The sequence below is a fragment of the Aethalodelphis obliquidens genome, unplaced genomic scaffold (genome assembly GCF_003676395.1).
Source record: "Aethalodelphis obliquidens isolate GAN/ISIS:26980383/991018 unplaced genomic scaffold, ASM367639v1 scaffold55, whole genome shotgun sequence".
In the NCBI taxonomy this organism is placed as follows: Eukaryota; Metazoa; Chordata; class Mammalia; order Artiodactyla; family Delphinidae; genus Aethalodelphis; species Aethalodelphis obliquidens.
In genome coordinates this window covers 4,309,280-4,328,642 of record NW_020837999.1, presented here as the reverse complement: position 1 = coordinate 4,328,642, position 19,363 = coordinate 4,309,280, and the positions used below count along the sequence as shown (strand labels likewise).

At 45.4% G+C, this 19,363-nt stretch overlaps 1 protein-coding gene across 3 annotated transcripts in view; it reads right to left on the bottom strand.

The window, feature by feature from the left end:
- ASTN1 (astrotactin 1) overlaps positions 1 to 19,363 on the bottom strand; it is a 332,481-nt gene that overhangs the window by 18,156 nt on the left and 294,962 nt on the right. For all 3 annotated transcript variants that reach the window (XM_027086238.1, XM_027086239.1, XM_027086237.1), the window contains exons 18-20: positions 10,063 to 10,196; positions 6,341 to 6,492; positions 5,171 to 5,306 (exon numbers count right to left, since the gene is read on the bottom strand). In XM_027086238.1, the coding sequence (XP_026942039.1) occupies positions 5,171 to 5,306; positions 6,341 to 6,492; positions 10,063 to 10,196 (422 nt within the window). The remainder of the gene's footprint in view (positions 1 to 5,170; positions 5,307 to 6,340; positions 6,493 to 10,062; positions 10,197 to 19,363) is intronic.

Below are 19,363 nucleotides of genomic sequence, written 5' to 3'. Positions count from 1 at the left end.
CAGGAAGAGGATGAAGACCCGGCCATCAAAGGCTGAATGTAAAATTTCCCCCTTGGGTGATGGAATTTGATGGAGAGGAAAGAGCGACGCCAGGTTCTGCTACTCAGACAGGAATTTGAATATAACCATGAAGATAACCTCTGGTGTCGGTGCCCGGGGCCTCTAACAGCTAATCTAGTGAGTCTAAAGCAACTCATCCATGCGCTTTTCTCGTCTCTTTCTCTTTTGCTGTGTCGCCATGGGAGGCTGCATTTATTGGCGAGTCTGGATTTTCTTTCCTCTTGGCAGAGCTACAGGGAGGAAGAGATGTGAGAAGAAAGATGCCCCACGACAGAGGGGCCAGGTACATGTTAAGGTAAATGAGCCTCAGACAGCTGAACCGATGAGGTAGAAAAGGAATGGAAATTGCCTAATGATTCTGTCAGGAAATATAAGTTTCTCTCAGCAGAGAAAAGACAGCCTTGCATCTACGACTGCCTCCCCACAGAGAAGCCCAGGAAACGGTCAGCGTTAAGAACCTGTGTGTCCTGATGTGTTGTCTTCCCTCCCTCTGCCTTCTCCAGTCTCATGCTGGAATCACATCCCACTGGATGTGCTGGCCCAGCTGGGTGCAGACCTGCCCGTGCGCTCCCGCGGGACCGCCCAGCCTCCTTGCTGTCAGTCAGACAAGGACCAGGTGCTTGGCTTTCTCATCTTATGTGCACAAGGAGTCTCTGTCTGTCCTACTGTCCTCTGCTTCTTGTCTTGCTACTTAGTTCAGATCTACCGCCTTACCTAGTACTAAACCCCTCTCCCACCCTGATCCGAAATCCAGGGACTGGCTTCTCCCCCGTCACCATCCCTCCCCTCCTAGGTCTGAGTGAGCCCTTTGCATCCAGCCTCACACACTGGGCTGCCTGGATCCCGAGCAATGGCAGCCCCTGGAATTCTTCATCATTCCCCACCCCCCATATACACACCTGATCAGCCTTTTGCTACTATTTGCTACTATTTCTAGAAATGTGACTGAGGCCACCAAACCTGAAGCCAGCATGTCCGCTCTACACTGTCTGGCACTGCTCCATTTCCCAGTCGTATCCCACAAGCCGGTCTCAGGCCAGGTCTCAACTCCCTCCTCTGCCCTTCTGCTCCAGACCACCTTGAGCTGTTTCTCAGAGATGGGCCCAGAGGTGCCCAGGGCAGACTGCAGACCTGCACCTCATGATCAGGGGTTCCCAGATGGGTGAATTCCCCCTCACCCTCATGTACCCTTCATGGAGTGGGAATCTCTCTCACCGGAGATCCTGACGACAGGGCCCCTGACGTGTAGGAATTCCGTCTCCCTGCTCAGAGGTGGGTCGCTTGATCTTTGTTGCAGACTCTGCCCTGATCCCACTTCTGGCTGCCCCTTCTCATCAGAGTCAGGAGATAGGAAGCCCTGTTTTTTGCCCAGGCACTGGCAAAGTCACAGGGCTGCTAGTGTGAGCCAGGCCCAGGGCCCCGGTTCTCACCTCTGTGCTCTCTTCCTTCACTGGTCCCTCCGCAACTGGGTGTCTGAGCCCACACTCCTGAGCCCGCCCCCCTGAGATCCAGACTGCCTGCTGTCCTGTCCTCTGTAAGACGGCCCTGCTTCATCTTTTCCCATCCGCCTCCCAGGGCCCCGAGCATCACCTTGGGACTCCAGGTCAGGGCTGGCATCTTGCTACATGGGCTACATGATGCTGTCTGCCTGGATATTTACAAGCTTAGGGGTCACCTGCCCTAGACTGTCTATGGTAGGTTCCAGCCGCCTTTTGTAGTGCACCCTTATTTACCCTTGAACCTTTAATTTTTAGCAATTTCCCTGGAGAAATTCCCTGAGAAATGTCCTAAGCTTCAGGTACCAAAGTGGCTGTCAGATGGACGCTCTCTCTCAGTGCCTGGGATGCAGTTAATCCTCACCCCTTCCCGCTTGTCCCACTCCTCGGAGTTTGCTTTGTGCTCAATCCTGCTGTGAGTTCCCACTAACTCTACTGGATCTTGGGCTGGGATGAAATTGTGTGGGCTGTAATTAATTCTCATTATTCTCACCGGGCAATTAGTAAAAAAATTTAGGGTCCTAAGTCCTTACCATTTTTAACAGCAAAGCCCTTACGTTTATTAGGAAACAAAAGTCTTCCCATATCCTTCTAAGTAGAGAGGATGCCTGACCTAAAAACCCATCCTCAGCGGTCCCGACTCCCTCGGTCCTGGAGGGACCCTGAGGAGTGGTCAGATTATTTTTACTACTGAAGCAAGCCTGGGGAACACTCTACGCGTTTCATGTGGAAATGTCGTGTGCAGTTATTTCAGGAAGGTCCTCCGTTTACAGTCAGCAGCATCATTTCCACCCTGGACACGCGTAGGATAGTAAGAGGATTATAGCCGGAATTACTGGACAGAAGAGATAAGCCCTGCTCCCAATCCAGAGGGATAATGTGTAAGTCCATTCACTGTCTCGTCCAAAGCTCCCGGGCCCTTTCCACCTCTGCCTGGCTGCTGGGACTGTTCAGCCTGTTGTTAGAGCCTGTGTGACGACATGTATATCGTGTGTGTGTGCGTGTGTGCGTGCGTGTGTGTGAACCAACGCAGCCCTGCTCTGGCTCCAGGGCTGATGTTTTAAAGGACTGAAACTTGAAGTGCATGGAGTATCCTTGGGCCTCCTGCCAGGGGGCTGACTGTCTCTGTCTGCGACTTTCACACTTGCCCCCCTCTAGGTGTGGTGGTTTCTACGGATGGCTCCAAATCCACTCCCTTTTTCTGAATTATCTGTTCGTTGTCTCATGCCCCCTAAGGCAGCGGCTCTGCTGTGAGCGCACGCTGTGGTGGGGTGTGGTAGGCTACAAGGCCGGGGAGTCACTTCCCCACTCTGGCCTCAGTTTCCTCATCTGTAAAATGAAGACAGAGTACCAGACACACTTTAAGATCTCTTTTAACCAGGGATTCTTAACTGTTTTTGTACAGTCGACCCTTCTCAGAATAATGCTTTTCCAATGCATTAAAGTGCATAGGATGACAAAGTAAGCCATCTATACTGAAAGGCCATTCTGCCTCCGTGGACCCCGGGTGAAGAGCCAGCTCTATGCTTGCACGTGTAGCCTGGACTGGCTGGGGAGTGAGACGCAGATAAGAGAATGCAAACCTTGATTCAATTCTTAACCACCCGCCACACCCAGACAACAAGCTGTGTGATTCTGAGGAAGTTACTCAGTGTTGCTGAACCTCAGTTTCCTCATCTATAAAATGGGAACAATAACCCTAATCTCACAGGGTTGGGGGTGGTGGTTCCCAGAAGCACCTACATGTAGTGAACCCTCCGTAAATGAAGGCTGCCTTCCTCCATATTACAGATAAGAAAACTTAGTTGCAGAAACGTTCAGTGTTCTGCTTAATCACTTAGTGGTTAGAAACAAAATCAGGTTTGGGGCCCACGTGTTCTCAACTCTTAACGCAGGGCTCCTGTCCTTGCACCAGGGACTGAAGCTCTGGTCCACTCGATGGCTCTGCAAGGAGGAACGTCTCTCCCAGATCCGCCTGCATGCTCTCTGCACATGATCTGCAGCGCCACCTAGTGGACATTGGCTGTTTTTCCCCTCTGCCCAGTGCACTGTCTCTTAATTTCTTCAGCAATCAATCTTGACAGAACGTTTGTGTTTTACAAGACTTAAGAGGGAGACACTAGAAGCTCACCTAGGATAGCAGAGTGGGAGAAGCCATCGGCCTCGGGTGTCTGTGAAATGTAGCCAGACCAAGGCCCATATGAGGAGGGTCCCAGAGTGGGTAAGGGCCGGCACGCCTAACGGACAACCATGCCAGCCTCGTGCTTGTAGGAACTTTGAAATTCCTAATTAATGTTTGTTACTTAGTGACAGGAATTAGTGGGCCCTCATTATAAATGGTAATTCCAGTTTCACTGAGTTTGAGGCATTTACAGCGGGTTAGGTGTTCCATGTTCCCAAATCTTTGTTCCTTTTACCTGTTCCCCTCCTAATGAAGGGCCAGACTGCCCAAATCTCAGGCCAGCTGATGAGAATCCTAAGTAGACTTTCCTTCGTCCTACTATTATCATTTATGTCTCTCTATATTTTCCAACCCCTCCAGAATACCACTTGTCTTTATGTGTTTTACTTTCATCAGCCTGGCCCCTTGGTTACATCTCCTTCCTGTACTGAAGATATTCAGCCTGAGCATCTAAGTTCATCTTGCAATCCATGCCACTCACATTTCTAGTGCTTTTCATCTTTGAACTCTTCCACTATGGAAATGGAAATGATTTATTCCAGAAACCCTGACTCTGTTCCCGTGACCTCATCTGTAAACTGTTAAATGCTTTTCATACTGATGGGGTCAAAGAGTCCCAGAACTACATCGCTATGAATTCTGCCTTCGCCCCCCACCCCGCAATTTTCCCGTCATGACTTAGATTCCATCACTATCTCTCCTCTCTTGGTATCTTTTATGTCTGCTTCGTGAATACTTTACTGTTGTTCCCAGAGCACCGAGGGAAACGGGGAAGAGCACCAGAAAGAATAGAGCTGTTCCAAGTGCCACAATACAGGAGCTCGCTGTACTTTCTTTGAAGAAAGACCATCTCTCACCTCTATAAACTATCTATTTCAATGCCACTAGAGCAGAATTCTTGGTATTCTACTCCTTTCCTCCAAAACAAAATTAATTATCTCCTCTGACTTAACAGCATTCACTCTATTTTCTCAAGCTCACTTTCTTCTATCCCCTTTATTCACTATCTGCTTCTACCCTGTTGTCTACTCGCCGCTCACCCAGTGTGCCTTTTCCAACGTTATGCTTCCTACTGAAATTCTACACAACCTAATTCAGATGACGTCCTCTCTAGTTAGAAAGAATCACTTCTTTCTTTTCTACAACAGGTTCCTTGCTCTTTTACATCTAGCTTTAATTTCAATCTGCCTGATGTTAACGTTAGTTGTTTATATGTTGCAAACTAGGATGCAAACTAGGATGGGACTATATTATCTTTCTTGGTCCTCCCCCTCCAGTACCGAGAAGGTTCTCTATAATGCTGATTGAGACAAGACTTGAGACACTCATGTTTTTCGAAGTCTCTAAAGGAACTCTAGTAGCTAAAAGGAACCAGCTAAAAGTCTGAGGGCATTCAGGGTAAGGAATAACTAGACAGGTGTCTGTCACTCACATGTAGATGGTGTCAGGTTCCAGGCATTGTATGATCAGAGAGATGGTGGTGAGCTGCTTGTCCGGGACCTGAGAGGGCATCGCACAAGGAGACTTCGCTCCGGAGATGATGTCGTCAACAAAGCTCAGCACCGTTTCTGCCCAGAGGGGAAGGAATGGAAAAGGCATGAGAAACAGGGATGGCCAAGCAACACCTGGTTGGGACTGACTCCGTTAGAACTTAACATTAAAATCACTCGGTCCCTGGTCTTCTCATCTTCCTAGTAGGGCAAAGAGACCCAGAAGGAATGGTCTTTTCTGTTTCATATTTCATCAGTTTGGAGCCATCTGTCCAGAGTTAGCTGAGACAACCAAGGCAAGATGTACGTAGCACATCTGTGAGCTCTTTCATGACATGTTCTTGGCTTGGGCAGAAAACAGCTGTTCTGGTCAATGGTCATTGCCAGACCTTTGCAGTACCTGTGCTCATCAGGAAAGAGCCTCGGAAGAAGCCGTAGCCAGCTCTCCAAGCCCAAAGGCAGTGCGTATGTTTCCAAGCCACAGTGATAGTTTCACCAGAAGCTATTTACCCTGCACTACACTGTGGATGCTACCACCCTGCTGGTGCCCACACTCATGCGTCAGTTTTAGGAATGATTTACGTTCACCTTTCCCTATGTGTAGACAGTGAAATACTAAGGCATGAAACATTTTTCATGGGGTGTTTCCACTCCTTTAAGACATCTCTCTTCTAGCTGTACCTGGCAAAAGCAAGGTTTGCTTTAGGACAAGACATGGGGTAATAAGCACATCTGTTTCTACATGCTTTTGCCTGGATGGGGCGGGGAGTTGGGGTTATTAGCAAAGAAACTTTGTTCTGTAATCATGGCAGTGGTTAACACAGAATTGTTTCCTAATTATGGGCCAGGATAACTAGCGTACTGTATTGTTGTTTCTTTGTGTGCCTAGAGACAATGAAATGGACACCTCTTTCATAAACAAAAACAAAATTAAAACAAGACTTTGTCAGATGCTCACCATGCAAAAACTCTCAAATGGAAAGGATGGCCGCTGCTTCTCCCTGCTCCTCCTGCGTTGCCTGGGGACCCAGGGCAAAGCCAGGAGGCAGGACATTTTCCTTTTCTTTTTGCCACCTGGATCAAGATGAGCCTGTGAAGCGGGAGATGCTCACCTGTCTCCACCTTGGAGTGGTCCATCCTGTCAGTGACCTTTTCTTGACGGATGAGGTAATCTACAATCTGCACCCCGATTGGAGGCTCTGAGTGTTCCCATTCCAGGACCACGAGGGTGCTGCTGGGCTCATGAACCGTGGAGAGTCTGAGCCTGAGTGCAGACAGCAAGAAACATGAAATGGGGGCCCAGCCCCAATACCACTACTGGCCACCTTCTCAATTATTATTATAGCGTGAACTCTTTTTTCTAACCTTTCTTAACCAACCACTAGGATGATTTCTTTGAGGGTGTGTCTCCTTCACTGTAAAATAAAGGTTCTTGAAGATCCTTAAAGTCTATATATTGTTCATCTAAGTGCCTGTCACAAATTGGGAACTCAACATATATTTGTAAATAAGTAAATAAGCAGGTGAGTCAAAGATGAATGGATGCCTGCATTTTACAGGGTTAGTGGATGGGGCCTTTGGAGTAGCACTTTACAGGGCTTGAAAATGTAATTTCTGGGTTTGCTCTTGAAAAATAAGAAAATGTGCCTATAATGCTCATACCAAGGCCTACTAAAGGTGATGTCTGGGAGAGCTCTGCATTAAGAAGGACAGTCAGCTCAGCTTCGAGAACATTACAGGATTGCCCTGCTGGCGGAACCCTGGCTTCCCCTCTTGCTGCGGGTATTAACGTGCGCTCAGTTTGCAGGTAATGCTCATAGGGGGCTCTACTGGGCCAGAGAAAGTTGGACACATGTCAAGTTCTCCTCAGGGCGTTGTCCTATGTCTGCACACTCAGGTTCTGATTTCAGTTTCTGTCTTTACTCTTGGGTTTCTATGAATATCCTGATTCCAGACTCTATAGTCTTTCCTTGCTTTTCCCAATTCATTGTCTCCTTGTGTCATGTAAATTGTCCATTTTGACCACTCTGCCATCTCATAACTCTTTATACTTGTAGAGACTCAATGAACACTATTGTAGAGACTCAAACACTATTAACATTCATTGGCACGGATCTTCTAATGATCCAGGAGGTTTCAACTCTCTGCCTTGTTCTGACATCATGTGTGTGTGTTAGGTTTCCCGCTTGCTTCTTGTCCCGTTTCTTCCTAGACCACTGGCTTTAGGGAGTTTTCCCTGTTTGTCTCACGCCAGCCTCCCTCCCTTACATGAGTCTCTGCCATTCATTCCCAACCTTCGCTCCCATATCTCATGACCACCCATAATCCTGGTGCTCTAGCCTCCACTCAGCTCACCAGATGTGTCACTGGTCTCAAGGATCCCCAGGCAAGGTACTGTGGATGGATCCCATCAAAGCAATGCTCAACTTCAATTCAACGAATATTTATTAAGCACCCACTACTTATAAGAACGTGCTCGGTGCTGAAGAGGCACTGGTGCAAAAGCCAACTCCAGCCCCTTCTTTTATGGAGTGGTCACTAGACCAACATACAAATTATGCATGGGATTGTAATAATGTGTGATAAGAACTTTAACAAGACATCATGGGAAGCTGTGGGAGCAACAGTAAGGAATTCAACTGGTGGGAAAATAACACAAACCACATGCTCTTTAGTGGCTTACTATGAAGGAGTGCATAGTTTGCATATGACATTAAAGATGGAACGGACCCAAAACAGTGCAGATATTCATTAATTAGAATCACATGCAGAGGGCTATTTTGAAGAAAAAAGCATTAGGGAGATTAAGTAAGTAACTAAGCCTTACTGAGAACTCAGATTCCATGAAAACATGGACTGAGGCTGGCCTCTACTGAGAAATAGGAGTGTGTATGATTTAAACAGGCTTGTGTAAAACTAGAGTGCATTCCTATATCCAACTACCGATAAAAATTCAAGAAATTACGGTTTGCTGCTGGAAGAAGTGATTAAAGTTGACAAGAAAAGTGAAGTCCTTTGTAGATGTTCCTGTTTATGGAAATTTAGCCCAATTAGATCTCTTTTGCTATGACACTTAGTAAATGCAGATTTTGAAATGAAATCAGCCCCAGGACACCAATGGCTAGATCTGGCATCTACCCGATTTAGTGTTGTGTGTCAAAGGTAGCTCTCTTAGCTGGTGAATCAGTCTAGAAGCACCATCTTCTAGAGTTGCCTTTCTGCCAAAAGAAAGACCTTTCACTAATAATGAGCTTGACTCTCTTTTGAGCTGAGAGATCTAAGTCATGGCTGTAAAGAGCAAGAAGCCAATGGCTGGCGTGTCTAAAATGGCCCACATAGAGAAGGCCTGTAGACAAAAGAAGACATTGGCTTGTGATGACCCTGTACCACTGTGCTCTCCTCTTTCTCAATGTTCTTCCTGCTCAGTCCTGGCCCTTTAAGGCCCACCCACACTTTCACGGAACAGACCAGATAGCAGTATGCACACAGACCAGCCTCTCGCTTGCTGGTTTCCTACTGCCATTTGGCTCCTGCTTACTCAGCCCTCCAGTCGCTGAGTCAGGATCCTCCCTTTGGGCTCTCTTTGCCTTACCAGTCCAGGCCCCTCCAGCTCGTCCCACCATCCCTCTTTATTAGACACAACATTTCTGTGCTTCACGCCCATGGCAGATGCCACATTCGAGGCCAACAGGGTTTCCTGCCCTTTACATGAGTTCAGCCAGTTCTGTTCAGCCTTCCTCTGAGTGTATGAAAACTGGACATGTTCATTTTCAGCCATCTTTGCAGCCCTCTGTACTTTGTTCACCCCTCAAATGCAGATGCCCCTTAATGCACATCCCTGACCTTCTGCTCTTCCCAGATGACCGTCATTCTGGAGCATCCTTTCTCATAGCTGCGGTTCCATTTCTCATTTCTTTGGGGCTGAGTTCAATCTTCTTATCTCGAGTGTTTACTTTGTTGTAGGGCCCCAGATCATCTTTCCTCATGACCGCTGACTATCTCTACAGGACTGCCCCACTATAATTCTCAGGCAGGTCCAAAGGGAACCAACCTCCTCCTCGAGCCTGCTTATCCTGGGATGCTTCTTTTCTCAGCTGTAGCCTATTCATCGTCCCAGCCACTGAGGTCATAAGTCTTAAGTCCATTCTCCACTTTTCCTTCCTTCTCACTCCCACAGTCAGTCAGTCACCAAACCCTGCTGGTTCTACCCAAAGTCATCTCTGAGTTGTATCCTCTGTGTATTATACTATTATGGTTAAGATCACGGTCTCTTACCTGTGGCCCTGCTTCCTGCTCTATGACCGTGGAAAAACTATTCAGTCCATCTGAATCCATTTCCCTGTCTATTAAAGGGGGTGGTGGTGGTGATAACAGTACCTAACTGCTTCACACTGTGCCCGACACCCAGTAAGTGTGTTGCTGTCCTGGGTCTTATTACTGACCTCTATCTTCCTCCACGGCAACATTACATTTACCCCTCTTTTCTTCTAGCCATGCTGTCCTGCTTTCTCCACCTTTGGGGAGAAATTCAAGTGCTATGTCCTTTATGAAGCCTTCACTATTCTTCAAATTCAGACTTGACTGTTCCCTTTTCACACTGTCTTTAAATGTCTCATATAACTTTTATCCTACCATTTCTGCTACCGTTAAATTGGTTCACTTGCCTCCTTAGAAGACTGAAAGCACCCCTAAGGCAGGTACTGCACCATATTTTTCTTTCTGTTCCCCAGTACCCAGCCGATGGCTTGGAAAAGAGTAGACACTCTTTAACATATGTTTGCAGAATAATGGCGAGGCACACAAGCAAGAGAAAGGCCGAGAAAGGGAATCGTACACAGGCTGTGGGAGAGGCGCACAGGCAGGGAGTCCATCAGTTCCGAAAGCAGTGGGGTCACATCGACACCAGTCCTCGATGACATCTCCGGTCCCGGAGCACCAGAGGGAGCTCATGGTGGCCTCCAGCAAGAGCTGCAAGAGAGGGCAGAGAAAAGAGTAAGCATCAGGGAGCCAGGGCTGGGTCCCCAGAGTAATTAGACAGAGCATCAGGGCTCTGCTTGGCCCTAAATAACTCCAGTCAGCAGCCTGTAGCACCACGTCTCCATTTACTTCTACCCCAGAAAAGTGTTTCTGGGGAGCCTGGACCCTGTAGGACCCCGTAAGGTGTCTCTGTCTCATTAGCATAATAGTTCATCCCTGTGGTTGAGGGCTGTCATCTTGGAATCAAGTCTGATTCCACCTCGCATCTCCCTCCCTCCCATTCCGCACCATCATTCCACACCTAGGGCTCTAGAGACATGACCTCTTCCCCATATGCTCAGCAGGGCCAGTCTTGACCACTCTCCCCCAGGCCAGAGGCACTCAGCCTTTTCTCAGATGCCTCTCCCAGCATCCTTCTCTGCACTCTTCACCCTGCCCCAGTATTTCCTCTGCATTCCTTCAGCAGGCTTTGTATCTCACTTACGATATTTATGCAGTTCTGCTTTGGGTTGTGATTATGCATTAGACCTCTCTTTCCTTGTAGAAGGTAGAAACCACGTGACACACAGGCTAAGAGCTGTGCTCTGGGGCAGTCCCTCTAGGTGAGAACTCCAGCTCTGCCAACCACTGCCATGTGACCTTGGGCAAATTACATAAACTCAGGCTCCTCAATGGTAAAGTGGGACAAAAACAGCACTTTCCTTATAAGGATGTTGTGACAATTAGATGAAATAAACACATGCCAAAGGGCATGGCATAGTGCCTATGCTATGCACACATTAGTTGTATATAAATAGTACATGTTAGCCATCAATAAATAACAGCAATTGTTATTGTCTTTGAATGACAGGGTTGCGTCTTGTGTGGAAGCTTGTTAATAACATAGAACCTAGAGTAATTCTCTACATACAGTGGTTTCACAGCAGATATTCACTATTCAATTAAAGGACAACAAGATAAAATTAGATCACTGAGGGAAGAGAACTTATGAGAGGGGCAAGTCCCTGGTGAGGAACTGGGTCCTGACAGGCACTGAGCCCTGTGTGAGGCCCTGCTGCCTCAACCCCAGCCCAGGGTGGGGGAGAGCCTGAGACAGCCGCAGGGCAAGCTCAGGGCTTTCTCTCCAGGTCAACTCAACCTCTGCAGCCTCTGCTTTTCCTCTGATTCTCTTCACTCTGTTTCATCCTCACCACACCCACACATAATGGATAAATTAGAGAAATGAAACAGCTATCCTGGAAAGTTCTAGGCCAAACAATTAAAAGAAAGAAAAAAAGAGAAGACGATAAGAAAAAGAAGAGATAATCCTACAAAAATCAACATGTCCAAAGCCAGTATCCTATGTCCCATCCATCCCAGGTTAGAAGAGATGACATAAAGTCCATACTGAGCCCCCCTCCTTGGACTGGGAGCCTCAAGGGAGCAGGGATTCTCTGTTATCACTAGGATTTGCGTAGAGCTTTAGAGTTTACAAAGCCCTTAATTTATTTTTTTCCCTATTTTTTTTTAAACATCTTTATTGGAGTATAATTGCTTTACAATGGTGTGTTAGTTTCTGCTGGATAACAAAGTGAATCAGCTATACGTATACATATATCCCCATATCTCCTCCCTCTTGCATCTCCCTCCCACCCTCCCTATCCCACCCCTCTAGGTGGTCACAAAGCACGGAGCTGATCTCCCTGTGCTATGTGGCAGCTTCCCACTAGCTATCTATTTTACATTTGGTAGTGTATATATGTCCATGCCACTCTCTCACTTCGTCCTAGCTTACCCTTCCCCCTCCCCATGTACTCAAGTCCATTCTCTACATCTGCATCTTTATTCCTCTCCTGCCCCTAGGTTCATCAGAACCAATTTTTATTTTAGATTCCATATATATGTGTTAGCATACAGTATTTGTTTTTCTCTTTCTGACTTACTTCACTCTTTATGACAGACAAACTCTAGGTCCATCCACCTCACTACAAATAACTCAATTTCATTTCTTTTTATGGCTGAATAATATTCCACTGTATATATGTGCCACATCTTCTTTATCCATTCATATGTTGATGGACACTTAGGTTGCTTCCATGTCTTGGCTATTGTAAATAGAGCTGCAATGAACGCTGTGGTACATGACTCTTTTTGAATTATGGCTTTCTCAGGGTATATGCCCAGTAGTGGGATTGCTGGGTCGTATGGTAGTTCTATTTGTAGTTTTTTAAGGAATCTCCATACTGTTCTCCATAGTGGCTGTATCAATTTACATTCCCACCAGCAGTGCAGGAGGGTTCCCTTTTCTCCACACCCTCTCCAGCATTTATTGTTTGTAGATTTTTTTATGATGGTCATTCTGACTGGTGTGAGATGATACCTCATCAGAGTTTTGATTTGCATTTCTCTAATAATTAGTGATGTTGAGCATCCTTTCATGTGTTTATTGGCAATCTGTATATCTTCTGTGGAGAAATGTCTATTTAGGTCATCTGCCCATTTTTGGATTGGGTTGTTTGTTATTTTGTTATTGAGCTGCATGAGCTGCTTATAAATTGTGGAGATTAATCCTTCGTCAGTTGCTTCATTTGCAAATATTTTCTCCCATTCTGAGGGTTATCTTTTTGTCTCATTTATGGCTTCCTTTGCTGTGTAAAAGCTTTTAAGTTTCATTAGGTCCCATTTGTTTATTTTTGTTATTATTTCCATTCCTCTAGGAGGTGGGTCAAAAAGGATCTTGCTGTGATGTATGTCATAGAGTGTTCTGCCTATGTTTTCCTCTAAGAGTTTTATAGTGTCTGACCTTACATTTAGGTCTTTAATCCATTTTGAGTTTATTTTTGTGTATGGTGTTAGGGAGTGTTCTAATTTCATTCTTTTTCATGTAGCTGTCCAGTTTTCCCAGCACCATTTATTGAAGAGGCTGTCTTTTCTCCATTGTATACTCTTGCCTCTTTTATCAAAGATAAGGTGACCATATGTATGTGGGTTTACCTAGGGCTTTCTATCCTGTTCCATTGATCTATATTTCTGTTTTTGTGCCAGTACCATACTGTCTTGATTACTGTAGCTTTGTAGTATAGTCTGAAGTCAGGGAGCCTGATTCCTCCAGCTCCATTTTTCTTTCTCAAGATTGCTTTGGCTATTCGGGTCTTTTGTGTCTCCATACAAATTGTGAAATTTTTTGTTCTAGTTCTATGAAAAATGCCACTGGTAGTTTGATAGGGATTGCACTGAATCTGCAGATTGCTTTGGGTAGTATAGTCATTTTCACAATGTTGATTCTTCCAATCCAAGAATATGGTATATCTCTCCATCTGTTTGTATCATCTTTAATTTCCATCATCAGTGTCTTATAGTTTTCTGCATATAGGTCTTTTGTCAAAGGAGAAGTAACAACTGACATTGCAGAAATACAAAGGCTCAGGAGAGATTACTACAAGCAACTATATGCCAATAAAAATGGACAACCTGGAAGAAATGGACAAATTCTTAGAAAAGCACAACTTCCCAAGACTGAACTAGGAAGAAATAGAAAATATAAACAAACCAATCACAAGCACTGAAATTGAAACTGTGATGAAAAATCCTCCAACAAACAAAAGCCCAGGACCAGATGGCCTCACAGGTAAATTCTATCAAACATTTAGAGAAGAGCAAACACCCATCCTTCTCAAACTCTTCCAAAATATAGCAGAGGGAGGAACACTCCCAAAATCATTCTACAAGGCCACCATCACCTTGATACCAAAACCAGACAAAGATGTCACAAAAAAAGAAAACTACAGACCAATATCACTGATGAACACAGATGCAAAAATCCTCAACAAAATACTAGCAAACAGAATCCAACAGCACATTAAAAGGATCATACACCATGACCAAGTGGGGTTTATCCCAGGAAAGCAAGGATTCTTCAATATACACAAATCAATCAATGTGATACACCATATTAACAAACTGAAGGAGAAAAAACATATGATCATCTCAATAGTTGCAGAAAAAGCTTTCGACAAAATTCAACATCCATGTATGGTAAAAACTCTCCAGAAAGTAGGCATAGAGGGAACTTACCTCAACATAATAAAGGCCGTATATGACAAACCCACAGCCAACATTGTTCTCAGTGGTGAAAAACTGAATCCATTTCTACTAAGATCAGGACCAAGAAAAGATTGCACACTCTCACCACTATTATTCAACATAGTTTTGGAAGTTTAACCACAGCAATCAGAGAAGAAAAAGAAATAAAAAGAATCCAAATCAGAAAAGAAGAAGTAAAACTGTCACTGTTTGCACATGATATGATACTGTACATAGAGAATCCCAAAGATGTTACCAGAAAACTACTAGAGCTAGTCAATGAATTTGGTAAAGTAGCAGGATATAAAATTAATGCACAGAAATCTCTTGCATTCCTATACACTAATGATGAAAAATCTGAAAGAGAAATTAAGGAAACACTCTCATTTACCATTGCAACAAAAAGAATAAAATACCTAGGCATAAACCTACCTAAGGAGACAAAACCCTTTAAATGCTAACACTTTTGTAAGGGAGCAGACCCTATGGAGCCTTCTGGGGGCAGACCCTTCCCCCATACCTCTGCTTTAGCTCCTCTCTGAAGTGCCTAGATAATAGCATCTGATGCACATTTCCTGAGTTGTTTTACAGATGCGAAACCCCCCCAGCAAATGGAAGATGTTAACTACTTGATGACCATGAGCAAGTAGCTCTCAGGCCTCCTGCAGCCTAAGGACTGATAATGTTAACCCCTGCGACACTGGCCTGTTACCACACCATCAACCAATCAGAGACTGTGCACAAGTTGATCACACACTCTGCAACCCCTCTCCCTCACCTGGGCTTTAAAATTGTTTTCCTGAAAGCCTTTGGGGAGTTTGGGGTTTTAGAGCACAAGCCACCTGTCCTCCTTGTATTGGCACCTTTACGATAAACGCTGCATTTTCCTTCACCACAATCTGGTGTCAGTAGATTGGCTTTACTGTGCGTGGGTGAGCAGACCCGACTTCGGTTTAGTAACACTTTAATTTGAACTCCATGTTAGACAGTTATCATGATTCACAGTGGAGGACACTTACAGTCCAAAAGGTTAGGTAACTTGCTCACGGTCACAGGTTAGTAAATGGGTAACAGGACGGATTTTACATCTCAGGCTTGATGGAAACACCAAGCTCTCTTGATTAACATAGTATCCACCAGCTCCCAAGATGAATACCAGTTCACAGTAGGTGCTCACTTTATGCTTTACCTGACTAAACCAAATTCAAATCAAAAGGTGTATTTTCTTTAACTAGGAAAACAGACATCCTTTGAGATGAGCAGAATAAAGAAGACATCATGGCTGCTGCCCTACAGTCTTCAATCAACTATTATTGGCTAAGTACCTGTAGGAACGATTTCCTGTCCTAAGCATCAAGGATACAGTGCATAAGATATATATGGCCCCTGCTTGCATTAAGTCTTACAGCTAAATAATAAACAAACAAAAGTTATATAAATAACCAGAACTGTGATAAGGGCTCCAGAAAAGGGTGAAATGGTGGCAGAAGGGACAAGGAGGGGGCCAATTTCACAGAGGAGTTTGGGAAGGCCTCCATGAGCTTGGAGGGATAGGTCAAGAGTAATCTTGGGGAGAGTAAGAGTAAGAGTAAGAGTAAGCTTGGGGAAGTATTCCAGGTAGAAAAACCAATATTAAGAAGACTTTAGCCTGCAAGAAACTTGACTTCTAAAATCAACTGAGAAAAAGTTCATCTTGCTGTAAGAGACAGAGCGGGGGCAGGGGCAAAGAGATGCTAAGAAAGTGAGAGGGTGGCAGGCTGATTACAAAGGCCTTAGGACACCACGTGGGGGTGGGTGTCACATTCTAAGAGCAACAGGAAACCATCAAAGTGTTTCAAACAGGGGAGCAACCCGATCAGATTTTCCTTCCAAAGTTATTGATGACAATACATATGATGACAAACATTCTAAATGCCGTTTCAGACCATTCGCTGAGAGTTCCTACTCTCTAAACCCTGGGCGAGAGGTAACTGTGTAGGTAGGATGAGGGTACAAGAGAGGAAACAAGAAGGAACGCTTTGGGAAAGGAAGAGAAAGGAAAACTACATTTTTCTTAGTACCTACAATGTGCCAGGCATTCCATAGGAATCTTGTTTGTTATTAGATTTAATCCTGATTCCAGAAAAGAAATCGAATTTTCCAATTTTTATTATTTTTCTCTAAGGAAAGCAGCTGAACTTTTTTTTAATATATAAATTTATTTATTTTATTTATTTTTATTTTTGGCTGCATTGGGTCTTCGTTGCTGCGCGTAGGTTTTCTCTAGTTGTGGCGAGTGGGGGCTACTCTTCCTTGCTGTGCGTGGGCTTCTTACCGTCGTGGCTTCTCTTGTTGTGGAGCACAGGCTCTAGGCACACAGGCTTCAGTAGTTGTGGCACACGGGCTCAGTAGTTGTGGCTTGTGGTCTCTAGAGCGCAGGTTCAGTAGCTGTGGAGCACAGGCTCAGTTGCTCCGAGGCATGTGGGATCTTCCCGGGCCAGGGCTCAAACCCCATGTCCCCTGCATTGGCAGGCGGATTCTTAACCACTGTGCCACCAGGGAAGTCCAAGGAGCTGAACTTTCAAGCCAAGTTCATCTATCCATTCATTTGTCCATTTATTCATCACTTCGTTCATTCATTCTGCAGAATGCCAACTATGTGTGACCACTGCTGGGCACTGGGATTTCATAGAAGAGAAAGTTTCTCACAGTCTAGAGGAGAGTGAACAACTATATAAACACTAGGATAGTAGGTGATGCATGCTTTAAAAGGTGTATGCACGTATACAGTGGGAGCTACACGAAGGAACATCGGGTTGGCCTGCGAGTGTAAGGGAGAGTCATGTTTGAGCTGAAACTTGGAAGTAACAGTTAAGAGTTTGCCAGTGGCAGTAATGTGGGAAAAGGCACTTCCGGGAGAAAGAGTTGCAAGTCTGAAGGGCCAGATGCATGGGAGAAAACGCGTTTTGTTTAAGGAGGTACAAGGAGTTAAATTTTGGAGGATAAAGCATAAAGTATAGAGTGGGTACAGACTAACCACGTAAGCGAAGACAAAGTCGGAGCGTGAACTGCCCTTGTAATGATGTGCTAAGGACTTTAGATTTATTCAATAGATTCTGCAGAGCCACTGAATGACCTTGCTGCTATATGATCAGAAGTTCATATCAGCCTTAAGACTACTTAGTCAGATGACTCTGACTGGTCTAACAGGGAAACCAGTAAGAAGGTACTGTAACAAGAAGATGGTGGCCTGATATTACAATAGATGACTGAAATAGTTAGGCTGTGACAGGGGGTATAATAAAAAGAGGACGGATTTGAGATATTTGTGGCCCTAGATGATGGATTAGATGTTAGGGACAAGAAAGGTCTAGGAAGCATCCTTGGTCTCCAGTTTGGGCAACTTGGTAGCAAAGAATGCCGTTCACTGAAGTGGAAGCACAAGCAGGTATAGTTTAGGGTGGAAGGTGGTGACTTCAAGTTTGTTGGGTTTGACACACCTGGTTTGTCATATGGTTTGATCTACTTGTTTCTAAATTGCAATCACAGACTAGACTGAAATATGGCATCGGAGATTATTTAGTCCGACAGAAGGAAGACAGTGAGGCCAAGAGGTTGGAAAACTGGCCTGAAGATCTACCAGACAGGTAGGGATAGGAACACAGCGAGTTACTAATGCCAGGACTTAGCTCCCCTCCACTGGTCCTTTGCTTCATCACTCCTCATCTCTATTCCTTCGTAGAAAGGGCACAATTAGAAAGAAAAGCAGAGGAGTGGAGGGAATGGTGGACACAGACAATGTCTAAGGAAGAAGAGAGAAGATATGGTGACTGAACTCCTGCTCAGGCCACCTTTCTGTGTGTTTAGAAATTAAAGGTTCAAAATATGGCCAGATGGGAGGTATCTCTCAACCACTCTCCTAAGACCAGTGCAGGGAGACAGAGAGGGGCTAAATTCTGGCAAGCAGGGGATCCAGAAAGGGGCGATGCTAAAGACAAGACTTCCTTCAGCTTCCTCATTCTGCTGGTACTGGCCTGACAGGAAGCAGGGGCTCCAGGCCCCCCTCTCCCGCCAAGCTCTTCCCTGTCTGCAGCTTCGCATGCCCTGTCCCATAGGATGGTTCTATGCGTGAGCTCCCTGATTCTGCTGCTCCCAGGCAAGTGCACAGGAGCTCCTGGGGTGCTCAGAGAAGCAGCCTTGGGTGCTCACAGAAGACAGAGTGGGACATGTAAGGGGAGCGCTGGGCATTGGATTAAAAGCACTGCAGTTTTGGGGTTTCCATGGTGACACAAACCCCTCCTTCTCATCATCCTTTCAAGCCCACCTCCAGTGGTCTCTTCTCTCCCACTTCTCTTCCCATAGTCACTTCTATCAGAGTGAAGAGAAATTTTCAGGCCAAAGGAACAATTTATCTTTTTTGTTCCTGTGAAAAACCTTATTTTCAAACATTCAATGAAGTATCTGTAGCAGAGGCAGAGAGGAGAGAGAAACACACACACATGCAAAATCCCTCCTGTTGGTTTGAGCATCACCTATGAAACAAACTGTGATGCACCAGGTGTCCCTTGAAAGAGAAAAGAGAAAGCAATTATCACCCCACCTGGAGAGACACACCTCTCAGGCAGGCAAGCAGCTCACTGCTGTGACTCTACTCTATCTCTTCCCCAAAGTGGCTCTGCCTAGTCTCAGAAGTCCCCCACCCTGAGCTTTTGTGTTTTCTATTTTTGTCATTGTTGTCGTTGTTGTCTGTGTTTTGCCCCGCTCTGTTCTTAACATCCTTGAGAAGATCAGAGAGCTAGGAAATGAGGTAAGTCACTGCCTCTGCTGCATTTATTTAGCTTACCCTTTTGGGTCCATTCATTTCCCGCTAGCACCTTGGGAAAGGGAGGGGCAGAGGAAAAAGAGGAGTGGCTGGGAAATGTCATGACCCAGCTGCATAATATAAGGCAGAAAGATCTGCATGGACGTGGAGTTTTGTTCTTAAGAGTCAGAGTGATGGGCAGAAAACCAACCCCCTCCAGACTAAGGTGGGCAGATCCTTCCCTTGGGGATCTGCACCTAATGTGCTCCTTCTAGCCTAGCTGACCCAGTCCTGGATCAGTTAGGGGAGCTGGCCC